The sequence below is a fragment of the Nilaparvata lugens genome, chromosome X, assembly GCF_014356525.2.
Source record: "Nilaparvata lugens isolate BPH chromosome X, ASM1435652v1, whole genome shotgun sequence".
NCBI classification, from domain to species: domain Eukaryota; kingdom Metazoa; phylum Arthropoda; class Insecta; order Hemiptera; family Delphacidae; genus Nilaparvata; species Nilaparvata lugens.
The window spans coordinates 61,307,446-61,331,599 of NC_052518.1; the positions used below are offsets into that span (position 1 = coordinate 61,307,446).

The 24,154-nt window shown below is 35.2% G+C and overlaps 1 protein-coding gene across 5 annotated transcripts in view; it reads left to right on the top strand.

Moving 5' to 3' along the window:
- LOC111057680 (UDP-galactose/UDP-N-acetylglucosamine transporter srf-3-like) overlaps positions 1 to 24,154 on the top strand; it is a 197,221-nt gene that overhangs the window by 155,532 nt on the left and 17,535 nt on the right. For all 5 annotated transcript variants that reach the window (XM_039443410.1, XM_039443412.1, XM_039443411.1 and 2 more), the window contains one exon: positions 17,386 to 17,600. In XM_039443410.1, coding sequence (XP_039299344.1) covers positions 17,386 to 17,600 — 215 coding nt within the window. The remainder of the gene's footprint in view (positions 1 to 17,385; positions 17,601 to 24,154) is intronic.

The following is a 24,154-nucleotide window of genomic DNA, read 5'->3' on the forward strand; positions in this document are numbered from 1 at the left end:
TGGATTCTCACAATAAAATTTCTACAAGGTTGGGGGGGGTACAGGTGGAATGAGATTTTCATCATTGATTTTTTTTAATTTTCATTTTTATGGTCAATGATGCCCCCCTCAATTTTTGGAAAATTTAGGGGGGGAATTGCTAAAGTTTCGAATTCCAACTCAATTGACTCTGAAAATCCTGAAACATTGCCATGTACAGATGAACTATAGATTACTGCAATAGGGGGCTTGGACCCCTCATTTTTTTGAAAACAATCTCAAGAGTCAAAATTTGAAAAACTCCCAGTCAAACTGGGGCATGTGACAACTCTAAATTTTATTAAAACCTTACTAGGAATTCTAGAAGGCATTGGGAAAGTTATGGATTTTTCGAAATTCCCATTTTGGGGGTCAATGATACCCCCCAAAATTTTAAAAAAATTGGTGGGGGAATTGCTACGGTTTTGAATTCCAGCTTAATTGACTCATAAGATCCTGAAACATCACGCCGCACAGATGAAACATAGATTTCCTTGATAGGGGACCTGGCCCCCTCATTTTTTTGAGAAAATTTTTCAGAAAAATAGTGTGAAATTCCCAGCCAAAACTGTGGATCTCACAATTCCATGAATGATATCATTAGGAAGAAAACCAAGAATAACTCACAGGAAAATTGTTGAATAACAAAATTTAAAATTCTAAGGGGGCTTGGAGGGGACCCTCACATACAGTGCTGGTCATGGATCACATTTACAGGGTATTCATGCTCAAAATCAAATTCAGCAGCCAAAAAAACATTATTTCCGTGAAAACTAATAAAAAAACATTAGTTGTGGTGGGAGGGTTATTTTTCGATTTTTGTCAATTTTGGCTCATTTTCCAGGATTTTTTGCAGCCAAGATATGACTGTATCTGTATTTTTCACATCAGTTTTTGATCTTGGAAATACTTGACCTGCCGTCCATGCTGCTGATGGTCCATCATTGAACCCAAAATTGAATCAAGGGGGCACTCAAGGGGGTCAGTGTGATTTTTGGCAATTTGTAAAATCTGCAGTTACACTGCATGGTACAGTGATGTTCAAATATGTCAAAAAAAATCAAAGTTATCTAAAAAGAAGAGAAAGTATTATGTCCGAGAGATTCTACTTTGGGGGTTACCCAGGACCCCTCAATTTTTCCAGCTTTTCAATGGTTAATTTTATAGCAAAGACAAGAGAAACAATCTTACTCAGCACATTTATATGAGGATATAACAATTAAAATAACTCAATGGGATGATATATGAGAGATGTAAAGGCAGTTATCTATTTTTTTTCCAATTCTGGCCAAGGAAATTTTTGACTCTCACAATTTGGGAGCCAAAAATCAGATTCTGTTGTTTAGATTACATCCATTGCTGGTCAAAAATTTCAACCACAGCTTTTCCATGCTTGAAGTCTGATTTAGCAGCCAGAGAAACATAACCTCCATGGAAATAATCCAACAAAATTCAATAGGGGGGGTGCAAGGGCGATTTTTCGATTTTGACCAATTTTGGTTAATCATTAAGGATTTTTGCAGCCAAGATTCGATTGGCTCTGTATTTTTCACATCAGTTTTTGATGTTGGAATCACATAATATACACTGGTAGTGCATCATCAAACCCAAAAATGAATCTAGGGGGCACTCGAGGGGGGCTGTGCTATTTTTGACAATTTTCAAAAATCTGCAGTCTCACTGAACGGTATAATGATGTTAGACAATAATTGAAAGTGATGGAAAAAGGAGAAAATATTGCAGAATTTACCTTGGGGGGAACCAAGGACCCCCTCAATTTTCCAACTTTTCAAAGCTTGAATTCATAGTAAAGTCAAGAGAAACAATCTTACTCAGCACATCGAAATAAGGCTATTCATCATGAATGAGAACTGGATTGATTGATATATGAGGGATGTAAGGGCAATTTTTCGATTCTTTCCAATTTTGGCCCACAAAATTTTTGATGCACAAAACACAATGTTGCAGCCAAAATTTCATGGGCTATGTCATTTTCACATCATATTCCATTGTTTAGATCACATAAATAGCTGTCTACACTGCATAATAAAACATGAAATTAATCTAATCCAGGGGACACTAAGGGGTGGACAATATAGGTGCTGTGTGATTTTTGGTAATTGAAAAAATCTACAACCACACTGAATGGTAGAATGATGTTGAAATATGTCAAGAAATAATTGATAGGGATAGAAAAAAATGTCAAATACAAGAGAGTTTTTGGTGTTACTCAGGGCCCCCTAAATTTTTCAACTTTCCAATGTTCAATTTCATAGCAAAGACAAAAGGAACTATCATGTTGAGCACATTGAAATGAGGCTATTTATTATATGAAAACTGTATAGGGAGACATTTGAGAGATGGGAAGGCAGTTTTTAAGTTCACCATCCAATACTGCTGCTCAACTCAAACTACTAAACTACTATCCTACCCAGCACAGGAAAGTCTCAAGGAGTCCTAGCAGGCTCCAGGAAAACTATGGATGTTTCGAAATTTTCATTTCAAAACTTGAACCTAGCCTATACTCCACCTAGCCTACCAAACCAACCCCCCAACCCTACCCTATCCATCCTTCTATACCTAACCTACCTACTCAACACTCAGTTAATCTACTTAACCTACCCCACCCAAGCCACCCTACATAAATTATGCTATTCAACCTACTCTATCTAACATACTTTATGCTATCTTACCTACCCCACCATACGCCCACCACCCTATGGCGCCCCACGCCTACGCCCCACCAACCTATCCAATCCAACTACCCAACTCTATCCAGCCTATTCCACCTAACTATACTTGAACCATTCTAACAAACAAACCCCACATAACCCACCTCACTTTACCTATATAATCTCTATTTCTATGATGTGCATCATTCTGGGTTGCTGGGTTGTTAACAATGCTTAGATACCAGACATCCTGTTCATCTAACCTATATCTCTACTTATCTCTCCTTCTAAACTCAGACTGTGATTTTTACATCATATTTCTAAATTTTTAGGGCCCCCTAAATTTTTCAACTTTCCAATGTTCAATTTCATAGCAAAGACATAAGGAACTATTATGTTGAGCACATTGGAATGGGGCTATTTATTATGAAAAAACTGTATGGGAAGACATATGAGAGATGCAAAGGAAGCTTTCAAGTTCACCATTCAATACTGCAATCACTCAACTCAAACTACCAAACCATTATCCTACCTATAGTGTGGTCCACGTTATAATGGCAGTGAATAAAGAATTTTTGACATTTTTTGCATGATGGAAAATTTGAAAAATTCCCAGCCAATTCTCTGCATCAACTAATTATATTTCTACACTGTCAAAAACATAATTGTCATTGTTGTGGACCTAGAAAAGGATAGTACCATTCTATACTGCAACCACTAATTTCAAACTACTAAACTACTATCCCACCTAGCATACACGATTATACCTAGCCTACTTTACCTGGTCTACCCAACCAATCACATCAAACCTAATCTATCCTATCCATTCTCCGTGTCCTTCTATACCTAAACTACCCACTCAACCCTCTCTCAGTTAATCTACTTAACCTACCCAACCCAAGCCACCCTACATAAATCATGCTATTCAACCTACTGTACCTATCATACATTATGCTATCCTACCTACTCCACCTTACCCACCCAACCTCACCTATCCAATCTATCTAGCCAACTCTATCCAGCCTGTCCCACCTAACCATACTTGAACCATTCAAATGAACAAACCCCACATAACTCACCCCACTTAACCTATATATTCTCTATTTCCATTATGTACATCATTCTGAGTTGCTAGGCTATTAACAATGCTTAGACACATTTATCCTGTTCATCTAACCTTTATCTCTACTACTCTATCCTACTAAACTCTACTCTACCTAACTCACCCTACTTAACCTAATCTACCTAACCCACCTTACCTAAACTACCCTACTTAACCTACTCTACCTAATCACCTATCCCACCTTACCTAACCTACTCTATCCAACCCACCCTACCTGAACTACCCTACCTAACCTACTTGGACGGGCGAAGCCCTCCTCCCAGCCAGAGCATGAAGTGCAGAGGCTGATACCCAACATGGTACAGTCATAAAAGGCAATTTGGCGGGTGAAGCCCACAACCCAGCCAGAGCGCAAAGCGCAGAGGCTGCTAAAGCCACCCAAATAGAAGTGCGGGTGGTGAAGCCCCTGTGGAGCGCGAAGCACAAGTCTTTTTATATCAAAGCTGCAAAAGACAAAAAAATTACAAACAATTCTCAGTCAATACGGCTGATTGTCTCGGAAAACCCACCTCAAAATCAGTTAGAGAACACACTGGAGGCTATGGGAAAACCTCCAGATCACGAAAATTTTACCCCCCTGGCACTCTTAGGGCCCCCCAAATTTTTTCATCACATTCAAATAAGCCTCGCACAGAAAATTCGATGAAAGCTTTCCTGTTCAGCTCTTGGGGATAAGCCTATATCCATAGTACGATTTTGACCAAACTCAAATGGCAACCCGGAAAATTGAGTTTTCATCAAGAATTTCAAGTTTTACCAAATACCAGAAATTCTCAGCCAAAACTATGAGTTCACTGTGTAAACTGAACACCAAATCTGTTGCATACTACACTGCAGGCTACGGGAAAACCTCCAGAACTTTCAAATTTTTTCCCCTTGCACCCCTAGCCAACTCCAAATATTTGGGACACATTTAAATATGTTTCCCATGAAAAAATTATAAGAAGCATTTTTGTTCAGCCCACCAATTCAAGTGTAAAACTATAGATCAATTCCAACCAAATTAAATTAGCAACCTGTGAAATTGAGTTTTCATCAAAAATTTGTAGTTTTCCCAAATACCAAAAATTCTCAGCCAAAACTATGAGATCACTGTGAAAACTGAACACCAAATCTGTTGTATACTACACTGGAGGCTACGAAAAAACCTCCAGATCTTCCAAATTAAGACCTTCCAAAATTTTAATTTTTTCAAAAGTACATAATTTATTTTTATTGCATTTTTCATTGTCAAATATTAGAAGCTTCTTTGTTCAACTCACGAATATTAATAATATTAGTTACATCATATCAATAGCTTTTAAAACTTGAATAATAATGTTCTTATTATTACTTATATGAATGATGAAATATTTGCTTCTTTGAATGATGAATCTGATATAAATTTTTATGATAGGGACAATGATCCTACTTATATTGAGTTATTGAGACATAAGGGAACAAAATGCTAATTATCAAGTGAAAAGATTCAGTTTGTACTTTATATTTGTTGATATCGAAAAGTTGATCTAACCTACACCCAACACAACAAACCTAATTAACCGACCGTCATCCTCAAAGTCGAATTTTGTATTCAATCAAATCTATTCACAACACACAGAAATACAACGAGGAAAAGCAATATACAACAAAACAATTACAACAACTCTGAAAGGAAAGTGTTTTTGAAAAAAATGGTTCATCCCTCTTCAAGCATAATGATTGTGGTGGGGTATGAGTTGCTTAACATAATAACTTTATCTTGGACTAAATCTTGGATAATCCATCAATAAACCAAAACACATTCAAACAAATTGTAATATCATTCAAAAGGCAATGGGGCGGACGAAGCCCTCCTCCCAGCTGGAGCGCAAAGAGCGGAGGCTGCTACCCAATCCTGTTCAGTCATAAAAGGCAATTGGGTGGGTGAAGCCCTTCTCCCAGCCGAAGCGTGTAGCGTGGAGGCTGCTAACCCACCCTACTGAGAGTGCAGGGGGTGAAGCCTCTTGCTGAGCACGAAGCATGAGTCTTATATAATATACTAAAGCCAGAGCATTTGAAAACCTCCTAACAAGGGTGGTTGTTGTGATGGTTGGTGCTCTGTTGGATTCGATTGACAAGTGGTTGAAACCATAGGAATAATTATGATATATGAGAATTTTTCATTTTGGGGGGCTCCCAGACTGCCCCCAATATTTTCAACTTTTGAACCGCACATTTCTCAGCAAAGTGCAAGGGAACTTTTTTGTTCATTACTAACATTTCCTCATTACTAGATTGCTAGAATAAAATTTCGACTGGATCGTGGGGGTTGCGGGAGGAACTGAATTTTCATGAGTTTTTTTGTAATAAAAATTTAAAAAATTCCCAGCCAAACTGGGGCATCTGACAATACTAACTTCCATCAGAGAGTCTGTGAGAGTACTAGCAGGCATTGGGAAAATTATTGATTTTTTGAAATTTTCATTTTGGGGGTTGATGATGCCCCCCTCAATTTTTTGAAATTTAAGGGGGAGAATCGGTACAGTTTTGAATTCCAACTCAATCGACTCTGGAGATCCTAAAACATCGCCTTGCCCAGACAAACCATCGATTTTCGCAATAGGGGGCTTGGACCCCTCATTTTTTTTAAAACAATCTCAAGAGTCAAAATTTGAAAAATTCCCAGCCAAACTGGGGCATGTGACAACTCTAAATTTAATCAGAAAGTTTCTAGGAGTTCCAGCAGGCATTGGGAAAATTATGTATTTTTTCGAAATTTACAATTTGAGGGTCGATGATGCTCCCCTCAATTTTTGAAAAATTAGGGGGGGGAATGGCTACAGTTTCAAATCCAAGCTCAATCGACTCAGGAAATCCTAAAACATCGCCTTTCACAGAGGAAACATCGATTTTGTTAATGGGGGGCCCGGCCCCCTCATTGTTTTAAGAAATTTTCTAGAATAACTAGTGTGAAATTCCCAGCCAAAACTGTGAATCTCACAATTTTATGAATGATATCATCAGGAAGGGGACCGAAAATAACCTACAGAAAAATTGTCTAATAACAATTTTTTTGATTCTAGGGAGGTGTGGGGGGACCCTCAAATACAGTGCTGGTCATGGATCACATTAACTGGTTTTCTTATGCTCAAATCGAATTCAGCAGCCGAAAAACATCACCCCCGCGAAAATTAACCAAAAAAACTAATAGGGGGGGTGTGAGGGTGATTTTCTGATTTTTGTCAATTTTGGCTCATTTTCCATGATTTTTGCAACCAAGAATTGACTGTCTCTGTATTTTTCACATCAGATTTCAATGTTGAAATCACTTAACCTGCCGTCTATGCTGCTGATAGTGTATAAGAAACCCCAAAATTACATTCAGTGGGCACTTGAGGGGGGCTGTGTGATTTTTGGCAATTTTGAAAAATCTGCAGTTACACTAGCCGGTATAATGATGTTATAATATGTCAAAAAATAATCAAAAGTGATCTAGAAAGAAGAAAAGAATATTACATTTGAAATATTCTACTTTGGGGGCTACCCAGGACCCCCTCAATTTTTCCACCTTTTCAATGGTTAATTTTATAGCAAAGTCAAGAGGAACAATCTTATTGAGCACATTAAAATGAGGTCATTCATGAGCTCAATCAACTCAGAAGATCCCAAAACATTGCCTCACATAGACAAAACACTGATTTTTTTAATAGGGGGCCCTGCCCCCTCATTTTTTTGAGAAAAATTTCAGAAAAAAGGTGTGGAATTCCCAGCAGAAACTGTGAATCCTATAATCTCATGGATGATATTATTGGAAAAAGAACTGAAAATAACCCACAGAGAAACTGTCAAATGACAAATTTCCCAATTCTAGGGGGGCATGGGGGGGACCCTCATATACAGTGCTGGTTATGAATTACACTTACAGGTTCCTTATGCTCAAAATCGATTCAGCAGGCCAAAAAAACATTAGTCCCGCGGAAACTAGCCATGAAAATATATGGGGGGGATGTGAGGGTGATTTTTCGATTTTTGTCAATTTTGGCTCATATTTGAGGATTTTTGCAGCCATGAATTGATTGTCTATTTATTTCTATATCAGTTTTCAATATTGGAATCATGTGACCTGCCATCTATGCTGCTGATAGTGTATCATCAAACAGAAAATTAAATCCAGGGATCACTTGAGGGGGGCTATGTGATTTTTGGCAATTCAGAAAAATCTGCAGTCACACTGAACTGTGAAATGATGTTGACATAATAATGTCAAAAAATGATCAAAAGTGTTAAGAAAGTGAATAAAAAATAGCAAAAATGATAGATTTTACCTATATATATATATAGAACCTCATTATTTTGAGAAGAAAATTCCAGAGAAAGAAGTGTGAAATTCCCAGCAAAAACTGTAAATCCTGTAATCTCATGGATGATATCATTAGGAAGGGGATGGGGAGGGTTATTTTTTAATTATTGTCAATTTTGACTCATTCTCCAGGATTTTTGTAGCCAAGATATGACTGTCTCTGTATTTTTCACATCGGTTTTTGATGTTGGAATCACTTAACCCACTGTCTATGCTGCTGATAGTGCATCATCAAACCCAAAATTAAATTCAGGGGGCACTCGAGAGGGGCTGTGTTATTTTTGACAATTTTGAAAAATCTGCAGTCACACTGGAGTGTATAATGATGTTTGAAAAAGTCAAACAATAATTGAAAGTGATGAAAAAAGAAAAAAAAATATGACAGGATTTACCTTGGGGGGAGCCAAGGACCCCCTCAATTCTTTCAACTTTTCAATGCTTGATTTCATAGCAAAGTCAAAAGGAACAATCTTACATAGCACATCAGAATAAGGCTATTTTTCATAAATGAGAACTGGATGGATTGATATATGAGGGATGTAAGGGCAATTTATCAATTTTTCCCAATTTTGGCCCAGAAAATTTTTGACACCCACAATGTTGCAGCCAAAATTTCATGAGTTCTGAAATTTTCACATCATATTTCATCGTTTAGATCACATAACTAGCTGTCTATGCTGCATAATAAAACATGAAATTAATCTAATCCAGGGGGCACTGAGGGGTGCTGTGTGATTTTCGGTAATTTAAAAAAATATACAACCACACTGAAAGGTAGAATGATGTTGAGATATGTCGAGAAATAATAGAAAGGGATAGAAAAAAAATATCAAATACAAGAGATTCAATTTTTGGTGTTACTCAGGGCCCCATAAATTTTTTAACTTTCTGATGTTCAATTTCATAGCAAAGACATAAGGAACTATCATGTTGAGCACATTGAAATGGGGCTAATTATTATATAAAAACTGTATGGGAAGACATATGAGAGATGCAAAGGCAGTTTTTAAGTTCACCTTTCAATACTGCAATCACTAAACTCGAACTACTAAACTACTATCCTACCCAGCACAGGAAAGTTTCTATTATAATAAATAAGATTCTTATTATAATAAAGTTGCAAAAGACAAAAAATTAGGAAACGTTCTCAGCCAATATGGCTGATTGTCTCAGAAAACCCACCTTGAGAACACACTGGAGGCTATGGGAAAACCTCCAAATCACGAAAATTTTACCCTCTTGGCACCCCTGGAGCCCACTAAATTAAACACATTTAAATGAGCCTCGCACAGAAAATTCGATTGAAGCTTTTTTGTTCAGCTCCCGGAGATAAGCCTATATCCATAGTTCGATTTCTACCAAATTCAAATGACGACCTTGGAAATTTAGTTTTCATCGAAAATTTTAAGTTTTCCCAAATACCAAGAATTCTCAGCCAAAACTATGAGTTTGCTGTGAATACTGAACACCAAATCTTTGACATACTACACTGGAGGCTACGGGAAAACCTCCAGAACTTTCAAATTTTTCCCCCAACACCCCTGGCCACCCCAAAATATTTGAGACACATTTGAATTTGTTTCCCACGAAAAAATTATGAGAAGCTTTTTTGTTCAGTTCGCCAATTCGAATGTATACCTAAATTTCAAACAAATTCGAATGGCGACCCGGAAAATTGAGTTTTCATCGAAAATTTGAAGTTTTCCCAAATACGAAAAATTATCAGACAAAACCATGAGTTCTCTGTGAAAACTGAAGACGAAGAAGAAGAAGAATAAGAAGAAGAAGAAGAAGAAGAGAAGAAGAGAAGAAGAAGAAGAGAAGAAGAAGAAGAAGAAGAAGAAGAAGAAGAAGAAGAAGAAGAGAAGAAGAAGAAGAAGAAGAAGAAGAAGAAGAAGAAGAAGAAGAAGAAGAAGAAGAAGGCAAAAGCTGGATGGTTAAAAAGATTAAATTTCGAAAAAGGCAAACATTCCAACAGATATGCAACATGACATTTAATTATAATGAAAAAACAATACGAAACTGGAAAGATTTGAGATTGAGCATACTCAATGATTTTACATGTAACGCGCCAGTGGAATTCGTCTCTTTAGCTATTGTTAAAGAAAGAGAGAAAAAACAAATTAGTGATCCGATTCAATATTAAAAGAGATCAAACTACTTGAAAATATACATCCTAGATTTACTTCTACTTTCAATTGAAATGAGATTTATTACAACAAAAGGAACTTGTATTATTTTTTTTGTTGAATACAGTACAGTCATATGGATCACAACTATACAATTGAACATTGTCAAGTAGAAAAGAATCTCTTAAATATTTTATATAATACATAAAAATATAGATATAGCCTATATGATATCATACATAATTGTCACATAAAAATTAATTTACACTAAAAACTTCTTTCAACAAGGAACTTATACAGATTGTTTTTGAAAGTCATGCTTTTAAATTTTATGTTATTAGGGAACTTGTTAAGAATTTTTGTCCCTATGTAGCAATTTTGGGCATTCCATGCGAGATCCTTATCCACAATCAGCCCCAACAGACTCGCCTCTGTCACATTCTCCACAATAGTCACCAATGCTAATTACTGGTTCAAATACATAATGTTTGAAACCAAATTGAAGGCACTTACTTTTTTTAGTATTCACTGACAATAATGACTCATTGTAATACTGTACAACAGAATTTGTCTGTAGATTTGCTTCCACATCCAGATCATTGAGGCTGTTGTTGAACATTATTATTTTATCATCAGCGTATTTCTACCGGAAAACCAACCTACTGGCCCTCAGATATGCAAAAAATTCCAGACCCAATAGATTTCTTCTTAATTAAGAATGTGAGTTTTAACTACTTCAGTATTGAGGAAAGTTTTGACCTTGATTCTATTGCCTCTATAAATGATCATACACTCAGAGAAGAACTGATGGGATTGATGAAGTTATGCACTCAGCATAATTATTTCAAATTAAACAATGGATTTTTTGAACAAAGAGAGGGGTTGGCAATGGGGTCATCCCTCTCACCACTCCTAGCTGAATTATTTATGGATAAGTTAGAAAGTAGAATCATTGAAAATGGTCATTTCAAAGATAAAATTGTTTACTGGTTTCGATATGTTGATGATATCATTTGCTTATGGAAAGGAAGTAACAGACAACTAGACAATTTTCTTTCCTATCTGAATGGATTACATCGGAGTATAAAATTCACTGTAGAGGTAGAACAGGATTGTGTCTTGAATTTTCTATATTTAATAATAGATCATAGCACTGGTTTTCACAAGTTTTCTATTTTCAGAAAACAAACCCATACTGATGTTATCATTCCTCTTCATTCTTGTCATCCTATTTCTCACAAACTTGCTGCTTTCAATAGCATGGTCTATAGAGCACTAACAATACCTATGAGCCATCATGATTTTGATATTGAGATCACTAAAATTAAACAGATAGCTGTCACAAATGAGTATGAAGAATGTATGGTGGACAGATTATTGAGTGAAATTAATAGACAAATTCCAATCAATTCTAGCTTTGTAGGCTCAAACTGTGAGGAGAAGACTTGGATAACAATCCCATATTTAGGCCTTGTATCTGATAAGCTAGGTAGGGAATTGAAGAGGAATGGATTTCATGTTGCTTTCAAGACCAAACCGATTTCAAATAGTCTATTTAGCTGGAATAAAGACAAAATTGATATTTGGGATAAAAGTGGAGTATACAAGCTTAAATGTGATGATTGTAATGCTTGTTATGTGGGTCGGACTGGTAGAAGTTTCAAAAGTAGAATTAAAGAACACATCAGAGATTGGAATAAACAAAATGGGGAATCTAACTTTGCAGAACATTTGATAACAAATAATCACAAGTTCACAGTTAAGGAGAATGTTGAGTTTCTGCATGTTAATAACAGAGGCAGATCTTTGAATATTCTAGAGGCTTTAGAAATAACAAGAGTAATTGAGGAAAATTCCCAGTATAGATTAAATGACCAGATTCATTCCAACCAATACAACACTACGAATTTAGTTTTATCATAAAATTGTAAGCATACATTAGTCAATAGTTTTTCCATTTACATATTTGTTTTATTATCTTTCACACTTGTTTTCTTGGTTCTTATTTTGTACTAAAAGTAAATTTCATCATCAAGGCGATTCCTGTTGCTCAAGCCGCCATTTTGTCACACCGTTGAGGGGGAGGAGACTGTCTAGCTAGGCCAATGGCAGGCGTTCATGCCCTCGACCAATAGCAGTACTCTCCTACTAGTATAAATTCTGTTGCTCTTGTATTTAGTTTTAGTTTATCAGAGATTGACAATGGTATAATAACCGAAACTGGTCTTTCTAATTATCAATAAATCAGTGTTTTTTTGACAATTTCTTAGTCTTTTTCATTCAATATGAATAATTACCACAATATCAACTTCTCAACTACACAAAAAGTGAAAATTATGTTTTCACCCATTGTATCAATGAAAATAAAGGAGTCAACATTAGAAGAAGAAATCCACTATCAGTTGAGAGCCATTCGTTATCAAAGAGATAGATCAAAGACATGGTACATCCGAAAGAGAAAATCAAAAAGAAAAGACCAGTGTGAAGGCCAATATTGGAGCGTTAATAGTTGAAACATAATGTAAATGAATGATAATACTATTATAAAGATAAAATGATAATTAGAATATAAAGATTGAATAAAACTAATAACATAAAAAATAATAGTTCAACTTCCAAAAAATAGTAATGTTCATGATATAAAACCTAACTTATGGTCAGATAGTGATCAGTGATGATTTCTTTGAGCATGTTTCCATCAGCATGCCACCGCTCATCCTTGGCAGTTGCCGAGGATCATGATGATGCTGAGGACGGTCGCTCGCTTTGCCGGCTTAATTTGCCGGCTGTTATACCCTTGCACTGCTTTTTATTGTTGCCTAGTCACTGCCATAAAAGTACAAAATAGTAATAATATTACTACTAATATTATAGTAATAGTATATCTATATTTAATATATCATATCTCCTTAAGTACCACTATTAGAAGCGTGAAAATTTGTAGTGATGAAGAGTAGCATCCATGGAACAAAACAGCCAAAAACTAGATCAACAGCACCAGTAGAACTCACTCAACTAATTGAGAAAACAGGAGCCAAATTAACGTGGCCGTTTGCATCAGGCCGTTTGCATCCTTTGTCTCACCTCCCAAGTGTGGGCTCCAGGCTTAGTCCGTATTTGGCTGACCACTAATGGTAGAACATACATACATATACACAGTCGACTTATATTGTTGTGTCATTACAGCTGTGATCACATCGAAACGCTTCCAGCAATATTTTTTTCAAGTTGGGCTATTGTATCTCCGATTTTTGTTGTTTATTTTGGATCTTTTCCGTTATGTGCCAAGAAATGTACTCCGTCCAATTTCTACTTTGGTGTAGTTCTAGTAGTTCTTATTTTCGCTACTAGGCTGCGTTACTATCGCACCTCCATCGTTTAGCGGGTAATGAGAATTCAATTGGAAATCTGTAAAATTTATATAAATTGGAAGGAAACTTGAAAGGTTCAACCACTACAACCATTTCTTCTTTTTCTTCTTTTCTTGTTCTTCTTCTTTTTCTTGTGTTATTGTTATTGTTACAGTATAATCACTCTGTCATCTAGGGGATGATATGGAATTTAAATTGTTTATCAGGGCATCAGGGGTGATTTCTACTACGGTACCATTGATACGAGAACGAGTCTCAAGTTGAATTTCAAAGTTTTCTATTCATAAAATCCCGAAATTCATGAAATCCAGACATTGCTATTAATTAAAGTACCAACAACATAAATGCTAATCCATCTCATTAATGAAGCAAGGGTGTAATATTAACAATATAAAGACATTCAATTTTTTGAAAAAAATTCATGCAAGTTGTAAAAATATTTGATAGTTGATAATACAGGTAAAGTATAACTTACCAATATATTTCACAATCCATATTTTGTGGGCTCCACTCAGTATGATGACTTAGTTGTAAAAATATTTGATAGTTGATAATACAGGTAAAGTATAACTTACCAATATATTTCACAATCCATATTTTGTGGGCTCCACTCAGTATGATGACTTTTGGAGTGTAGGCCTATGTCTGTCACTGAATGCACTTTTAAACCAATAAATATAACTGACTTTTACCAATATATTTCACAATCCATATTTTGCGGGCTCCACTCAGTATGATGTCTTTTGGAGTGTAGGCCTATGTCTGTCACTGAATGCACTGTTAAACCTATAAATATAACTGACTTTTAATCTATATTGTTAATTATTATCTTATTTCTATATTGTTAAAAACGATCTGGAAACGTTGAAAATGTAAAAAGGGATAGCGCTATATGTCTTTTCGAATAATAGACAAGGATTCCATCACCAATGTTAATCAATACTTTCATCATAACATGGAACTCACTCAAGTACCCTTGTTATTATTCTATAAATCACAACTAGTTTCGTATACTTTTATGACATTCTCTAGTGTCAAAAAAATGGGTTAATCTATGGGTAAGTTAGTCTACGCCTATTCTAATGATATTCTACCTAATCAAGATACAGATCGAGAAATAAAAAGAATATTAATGATACTGTGTATCAATAATACTGTTGCATAGATCAACTGTTAACTTCATAAGAAAGAGCATTTTAAAAAGAATTCAATCTGAAAATCTATCAGTATAGGAAAAGTTTTTCTATGAGCTTGTCGTCTATGCTATATTCATCCATATCATGCTTCGCTCCACTATTCATTCTACAATATTGAAAAATTCAGAATGAGGGTTATTGAGAATTCCAAAATGAGGGTTGCGATTGTCTCCTTCACTAAGCTTAGAAGACATTATTATCTTGTTGGTTGCAGACTAATGATCTACGTGGAACCGACTTTAAAAATAACTATGAATCCGTTACCTTCCCAACTGAAATACAATGGACCACCACCTTTTGCCAGGTCAATTACCCTCTCCCACTACCATCCCTTAACGACACCAAAATGACAAGGAAGCTTATGTATGTGTATTCATGAGTCTCCGGAAGGGTGAATACAGTCAGTTGCCAGTTGCCATGGAGTAGCACTAGCAAGTGGATTAAGTATTTTTATTGCAATAGAAACGGGTGTTTGAACAAGCTTTGAAAGTTTCATAAGTTTTTAAGTTAAGAGTGCTGTGTGCAATCTATTTTTTAGTTAAGTAATTTAGTTTCATTCTTCTGTAAATATGAACTTCATTAATCTAGTAGAGAGATTTCCGAGTGAGTAACATGCAGTAAATTTTCTTCAAGAGAAGGGCGTTCTGCATCCTCAAAGAAAATGTCAACGCGGTCTTCATGACATGAAGTTGAGACTCGGACAGCGCGATCGGTGGACATGCACAAAAGACGGGTGTCAAGAACAAAAATCAATTAGAAAAGGAACTTTTTTGGAAGGCACCAAGCTGAACTTCAGAAAAATTGTATTTTTCATCTATTGGTGGTCGAAAGAGATGGCCAGTGTGAAGTTCTGTGAGGATGAACTGGACATTAACCACAACACGAGGGTTGAATGGTGCATTCTTATGAGAGAGGTTTGTACTGTAAACCTTATGCGGAATCCTCTCCAAATAGGTAGTCCTGGGTCTACAGTTGAAATTGACGAAAGTCTTTTTTCTTGAAGAAAAAAATCATGTTGGGCGTGTGTTGCCTCAGCAGTGGGTGTTTGGTGGGCTGTGTCGGGAGACAGGGGAGTGCTTCCTAGTTCCGGTGGCAGATAGAAGTGCGCAAACACTTCTACCGATAATACAACACGTGAGGGCAGGATCCACAATAATTAGTGATGAGTGGAGAGCCTATCGTGGTATTCAAGGGCTTCCAGAACAATACAACCACGAAACTGTGAATCACAGCTTACATTTTGTGAACCCACAGACTGGAGCACACACACAGGGGATAGAGATTACTTGGCGGCTAGCGAAGCATCGTAATAAGATTCAATGCGGTACGAATTGTAATATGCTGGAATCGTACCTAGCAGAATTCATGTGACGAAGATAGTTTGCTGGCCATGATCTTTCTCAGCAAATTTTGAATCACATCAGTATGCAATGGCCTCCTCAATAAACATTCATATTAAAGTATATAGATTCAATTCAGATTAGATGACAGTTATATTATTATAGGTTCAAAAGTGCATTTAGTGACAGACATAATAGGCCTACACTCCAAAAGACATCATACTGAGTGGAGCCCGGTTTAATAGGTTTAATTTAGATTAAAAGTCAGTTATATTTATAGGTTTAACAGTGCATTTAGTGACAGACATAGGCCTACACTCCAAAAGACATCATACTGAGTGGAGCCCGCAAAATATGGATTGTGAAATATATTGGTAAGTGATACTTTACCTGTATTATCAACTATCAAATATTTTCACAACTTGCATGAATTTTTTCAAAAAATTGAATGTCTTTATTTTGTTAATATTACACCCTTGCTTCATTAATGAGATGGATTAGCATTTATGTTGTTGGTACTTCATAGCAATGTCTGGATTTCATGAATTTCGGGATTTTATGAATAGAAAACTTTGAAATTCAACTTGGGACTCGTTCTCGTATCAATGGTACCGTAGTAGAAATCACCCCTGATGCCCTGATAAACACCTTTCAAGTTTCCTTCCAATTTATATACATTATACAGATTTCAAATTGAATTCTCATTACCCGCTAAACGATGGAAGTGCGATAGTAACGCAGCCTAGTAGCGAAAATATGAACTACTAGAACTACACCAAAGTAGAAATTGGACGGAGTACATTTTCTTGGCACATAACGGAAAAGATCCTTTATTTTATGTTAGAAGCCTGGGTGAACACAGCTGCGATGGAACAGCAATGTAAGTCGACTAGTCGACTGTGTATGTGCATGCATATTCTACCGTTAGTGGCCAACCTTAAACGTTACTGTGTCTTGATTCACTTCAAACTGTCAGCTTTTATTGGATGTGAGTGCTGTTGCTGTCGTTTGAAGTAAATATCACTGTAGCATACCGGTAGTGGCCGTTTCAATCAACACAAATCCAAACTTACTGTATAGGCTATATTATGTAATGAAAACTTACACTCCAATATCTTTCTAATTATACTATTTTATTCATGATTTCCTTATAGGTGAATATTGAACAATGTATTCATCATGATTTAAGAGATATTTGTTTTATTCTGTTCACAGCCGTACTCATGACTGAAATTGCGAAGTTTTTCATCTGCCTGCTATTAGTGTACTTTGATGAAGGAAGTTTTAGCAAATGGAGAAATTCACTGTACCGCACAGTGATTCAGAAACCTTTCGACACACTCAGAGTAGCAGTTGTGGCTATCTTTTATGTGATCAAAGATAATTTACTATATTTGTCTGCTGCCAATCTAGATGCTACCACCAATCAGGTTAGTATATACTTTCAAATTCCTCCAAGAACTAATGATCCATTCAACTTCGCTGGAATGTGTTTTCGTACATCAAACAGCTAAAATAAGAGAATTAATTTACAAATTCATCCTACTCAGACAGTTTCTATCAACATACATAATGAAAAATGTTTATCATGCAATAGTTGAGTCCATATGGCATTTTGGCCTGCGCAGCTACAAATTTCTGCAACATTTATCCTATCTTCAAGGTTCAGAAGCTATATCAAAATGAAAATGTTCTCTCAGAAAAACATTTTTTTTCCGATCATTACTTTTTGAAATATGAGCGCCTAAAGTTTAAATTTTCGGGACAGAACAAATTCGGTAAGAGATAAATCCATGAGATTAAGAGGATAGATTCTACATGGTATTTTTTGATCTAGTAAAACTAAAATGTTCCAAAAATATCAATTTTTGAGAAAGTTATTCAATATATCAAAAATTACCAAATATAACTCAACTAAAAGTTATTTTTGGTACTAATTTTCTCGAAAATTGATATTCTCAGAAAATGTTTGTTTTACTAGATCAAAAATACCATGAAGAATCTATCCTCTTGATCTCATGGATTTATCTCTTACCGAATTTGAAATGTTCTGTCCCGAAAATTTAAACTTTAGGCGTTCATATCTCAAAGAGTAATGATCGGAAAAAAATGTTTTTCTGAGAAAACATTTTCATTTTGATAGCTTGATGATATACAAATCGATAAACTTTGAAAAATATCACGAGGAGAAAGTTTATTTTTAGCCTTTGCACAGCGTTAAATGATATATTCAGGCGGTGGGACCTTCCCGCAAGGGACTCTCCACCAACAAAAGCCATACGAATTTACTTTTTTTCATCAATCTATTGTATTACACTACATAAATAATCGTAGCTTAAATGCTTATTGTAATCAACATGTTTGTATTTTGAATAAACTCCTCTGGTAGTGTTGTACCCTCGACCAGAGATTATTATTATCCTGTTTGAGGTTTTGCTTGACCTCTCTTCCCCTGGGCTCCGACCCCCAAAGGAGAGTGACAAGCGATTTTACCAGAGTGACTGCTTGTCGTGTTAAGCATATGTTGTATTCATAATATTATCAGCTGTCCTAAAGAGTTCAGTTTGTTATAGTAATTGAAATAAACACTCACTTTAGAACACATTTGCTAAAGAGTTATTACTTATTTTTTGGGGTTAAAGAAAGGAGACGGGGCCACGCTACCTGTACACTAGGCTATTGTTCCAAAAAGGTTCATCCTACAACTCTCGACTATCACATGTAGAGGACATATTGTCCTCTGAATCCACTTCATTACCATCATTAGTGGCCGGAGTGGCCTCGTCTGCTTTCTTGAAGGCAGTTTTAGCTGGTAGGGACTCATCTATTACTTTTCATCTTACCTGTTACTTGTATTCTCACTTTATTATTGGATCTAGATCAGTGTTCAAGTACTTGTTATCCAATTATTCCTAATGGTTCACTTTGATGAAACTCAACTTGCTCACAAGCTGTATACAGACTAACTTGAGTTACATACAATTCTTAGTTACACACCACGTGCGCTATTCATCAGCTGATGATATGTGTATTATATTTATTTGTATGAATGTAATTATCAAATAATCATCAATATATGTATAGTATGATAATTATAGCATCAGCTTATGGAAAGCGTACAGCGTGTGTTCGTGGCACAAGTCTGTACACAGCTTGATGAATATAATAACGCATTGCAAAATTATAAAAAAAAATTACAAACAAAAATTATTTATAGAATTAAATTTCATTATTGACACGCGAGTAGTCGCACAGACTTGCAGAACGTCAGTGGTCGCGCGTCAGCATTTTGCTCACACTCACCCTTATGGCTCCCTAGACTATAAACAGTTGGTTTTGACAATGCTCTTTCAATATTTATTAATTTCAAATCATTCTCAACGTGTTTTTTGTTATTATATACTATTATTTAATATTATATAATAACATAATACATGGAGGAGATTCCTAAAATACATACTGCAAATTTATTGTTAGAATTCATCATTTTTATGGGATAAAATAATCTACTCATGAATGGAATGAATATACCTTCTTTATTTGACTAATTTTTCGACATCTAAATAAGATAAAAAGATAATGAAAGTTTAAATCAGAAGATGGAATATAAAATAGGAAGATTATACCTTTATATTGAAATTAGTCAACGTTCATTCTGTCATCCTCAAACTGTTCAAGATTGTCTAGAGGACAGTCACAGCGAGGATTACATGAGCTGCCAATCTTGGAAAACCAAAACTCATGAAGCTACATACAAAAGTTACAATTATTGTGCGGCAATTTGCTGCGGGCGCGACTACTCGCGTGTTAAAAGGTTCCTGCTATAACCTACACTCACTACACTCTCTTGTTCTTGACTTCCGCTATCCATTCAATCAACTATTCATTCATGATCTATGTTGCCCTAGAAGTTTGAAATTGGGCCGGATGTCCAAAAATACATTTCTTGACAATGGATTTTCCCAATCAACTTTCTCACCCTCAACTTCCCCCTTCTCCGGGGATGTCATTCCAGTACATTTCAGTAACAATCACGTGCAGTTTGCAGCTCGTCCAAGCAAGTTGACAGATCTTGTAACTACTGTCTCGATCAGTGTCTTACAGTTTACCCGTCCTACATGGAGTATAATCGAAGTCTCACTGAGTTTCGAGAACACATATCAAAGACTGGTCTGAAACGGTTTTTAATACCACTACCACCAATTTCTACTTAGATATGTGTGTGTTTGTGTACTGTAATGTCTATGTAATGTATTTAGTCTCATCATGTACACTGAATATAATAGGGCGTAAGGATAAGTATAAAAGGACGTAAAATAAAAAATAATACGTTCTTAGTTTGACTAAATTTGTACTTATAATCGATAGTAATGTGTGTTTATCGAATCAATGTAGACTACCACTGGTTTACAGCAGAAAATGCCTTTAAGTAATCAGACTGAGCCACCAATTTATTTCCCGGAGTGGAATCCTTAACAATAGACCTCGAAAATGTCGAAACTCATAAACAATAGGCGACCAGTGAAGGGTCACTATAATAGAACTATTATAGAACTTCTACCTGTTCATCAATTGCATTCGGCGGCCCCGTCTCCTTTCTTTTACCCATATTTTTTATTTTTATTTTATATTCTTCATAACTTTATATGATGTCAGAAGTGTGTTAATTTTAATATGGGGGGAAAAAATAAATACCATGAAACCCACGGATGTTGAGGTAGATATTCATAATGAAATAGATGACAAAGACCTGGGTAATGTAGCATCAAATGTGCCAGCAACTAGAGGCAAGGCAAAACGGAAGAAGGTGAAAAAACCCTCCAATGAGGATAATACGGGGATGTATTAAGTTCTCACAGAGACAAGTAGTGTTTTTGAACGATATTAGTGTCACAGAGACAAGTTTCACAGGAGCAAGTATTTCTATAAATGGCAGTCTCACAGGAACAAGTTCCCACAGAGACAAGCAGTTTCATAGAGACAAGGTCTCCGTCCAAAGTAGTAGCGCTATAAATGGCAGTCTCACAGAAGCAAGTTCTCACTGAAACAAAGTGTTTCACAGAAGCAAGGTCAGTGTCGTAGAGACAAGGTAGCGAATGTAGGAAGAAGTTAGGCGTGTTGCCTACATCTGAACTTGAAGGCACTCCATTATTTGTTCTGGTAAATTGAATGTCTGCTGTTTTTCAATCATGCAGGTATATGTTTATGATTGAAGGTTTATCATATAAGAAAGGGATGGGTTGGTAACCTATTAGAATTAGATAGAAGATAGATAGAATTATGAAGATAACTTAAATAAATAAATTGAGTTCTATGCAAATGTAATATATTTCTACCAAACTCCAAGATAACTATTCCAATATATCTAATGAGTATATATTAAACCTTCTACCCGGAAGAATAATCAATATGAATATGAAATGGAATATATAAAAGCCAAATAGCCTACCACTGACCTATTCTTCACCGCTTCTTAAAAACCACATGGCCAAAATGGTTTTTCATTATAATTCCTTCTTTCGTAATAAATTGTTTATGCTTTTGTACTCCTGAGCGAAGCTCGTTCCCCGATATTATGAGCTAATCATATCTTCTTTTTCCAAGCTGCGGTCTCGAATTGTAAATTCAAATTAATATAATATTAACTTCAGACAGTCACAGAGTAAAGCTGCGTTAACACCAATAGATTCTATAGATTCTATTAGATTGAACATAACTTATCATACACATGATGAACATATGTGTTTTTCAAGTGCCGTTCAATCTATAATAATCTGTGAGGATTGGTGTAAACGCCGCTTTAGATGCCAAGATTTATCATGGCGTTCCGAGCTACAGATGATAATGTCAATGAAAAACTTCATTTTCCTCATGAAATCTTTCCCATAGAAATTTAACAGATTGTTGTTCGACAAGCGTCTCTACATGTTACAAAATGAAAATCCCAGTGAAAAACAAAAAGTGCCACTTGATAATTCCCAAATCATCTTTTTAATCGTAGCTCTGATTCAACTGAGCAATAACTTTCTGAACTTACTGAGTTAATATTAAAAATCATCATAAGCGCAATGGGACTTGGGATTCCATCAATTCAGGATAAGTATTATATCGGTATACATTTTTACAGGATTGAAGTAGTGCAACATTTAGATTAGCACACCAATAGATTTTATTTGTAACGAAGTGAGTTTATTACTTTCATATATGAAAGTTCTACTTTTTCCATTATGATATAGTATATTGACGACTACTGCAAAACATTGTCTGGTAGCCCTGGTAATGTAATGTAATGTAATATAAATGTGATCGTATGGTAGATTGGAAGTCTCCAACCAGCCTGATCAGATTTCTTAGTGGGGCCATTGGCAAACATTTTAAAAAATACCTGATATAATAACAATGACTTTATTCCTAGTAGATAGCATTTGTAGTAGATGGCAAAGGATTCTCGTTACCACATTGCAAAGGATGTTCAGTGAGGTCTACTGTTATCTGGACTACTAGAGTATTGTAACTCCTAATGTCAGATTGAGTAAGAGCTAGAAATTTATCCCTATTTAGTGTACTCCATGTTCAATATCTGCCCCTATCTTATATTAGAAGAAACTGGCCTCTGAATAAATTAAAAAACGCACTAAATCTAATTCTGAATGAAAATGCTTATTATTCCGTAAATTAATTCTCAAATTGTTGAAAATATGATATTCAGTGCTGTGAGTTTATAAATAGTTTTTTTTCAATGTATGACTTAATTTATTCAATTGTAATGAGTAATGATAATTATGACTTGATAAGACTGATTTGATGAATGACTACACTATTCATAAGATGACTACTAAGATGTTATGAATATTGAATTGCTCATTCATTGTATAACAGACTATAAGCTGAATTCTTTAGACAAGGCCTAATCGCCTAATCTACTTACATCCAAATTGTTTGTATTTATCGGTCAATATATTTCTTATTCCTAGACGCCAGCTAAGAAAGGGGTTTCAATTTTCGTAGAATAAGCACGTTTTTCAAAAAATGTTGTGATTTCAAATTCAAATTTCGTTTATCACACACATATACGAGAATTTAGAATTAATGAGAAAGTGGCCCGGAATAAGGTTTATGATTTTTGTTCTTCTGATGGCTCTTAAACTGTAGGCTTATTATTAAATAACGAGTTTAGAGCACCGGGAAAATGGGATTTATATTTTATTATAATAAATATTCAAAATTACGTTTCCAACCCACAATTACTGTCTTTTTGTCATGTACTTAAAGTTACTGAAAACCATATCGGTTGGGACTAATCAAGGTTTATTTAGAGTGGTTTTAATTATTAGTTTTTGTGTTACAAATAGTTCACCTAGATCTAGATGGCTATTGAAACATTATTGATCTAACTAAAGCATGATATTCAAAGATAGAAATCTGCGTTTCAATTCATTATCATGTGTGTGATAAGAGATTGATTGATTGATTGAGTACTTTATTTATGTAGATTACAATATATACTGGCTTATACACTTATATACAATAGCTTACAATACAGCAAAATTATAGATGAATTTACATAATATAGACTAGGAAAATAACTATAGAACTGTATATGATATGAAAAAGCAATTTGTAATATAATAACTATAGATAATAATCATATTGTTATGCATCTACATAAATTGGCGGAGCTTTGGACATATCAATGTCCATTCTTTGGGAAGAATAATAAAAATATCCTCCCCACTAACTCTCTACCAAAACGTTAATTTCGTTATTTAAACTAAGGATTTATTTATTAATGGAAATATTGTAAAAGTTTTAATCAATATGAATATTGAAGAGAAAAAAAACAGAAAATTGATAAAGTAAAATAATTATATAGGTAGATAAGATCAAATAATTGATTAATAAAATAAAGTAGGCTGAAAGTAGATCAGGGTTATCAAATTTCAGTAATATACAGCAGTATGCAGTGGATAATTGAAATAACATG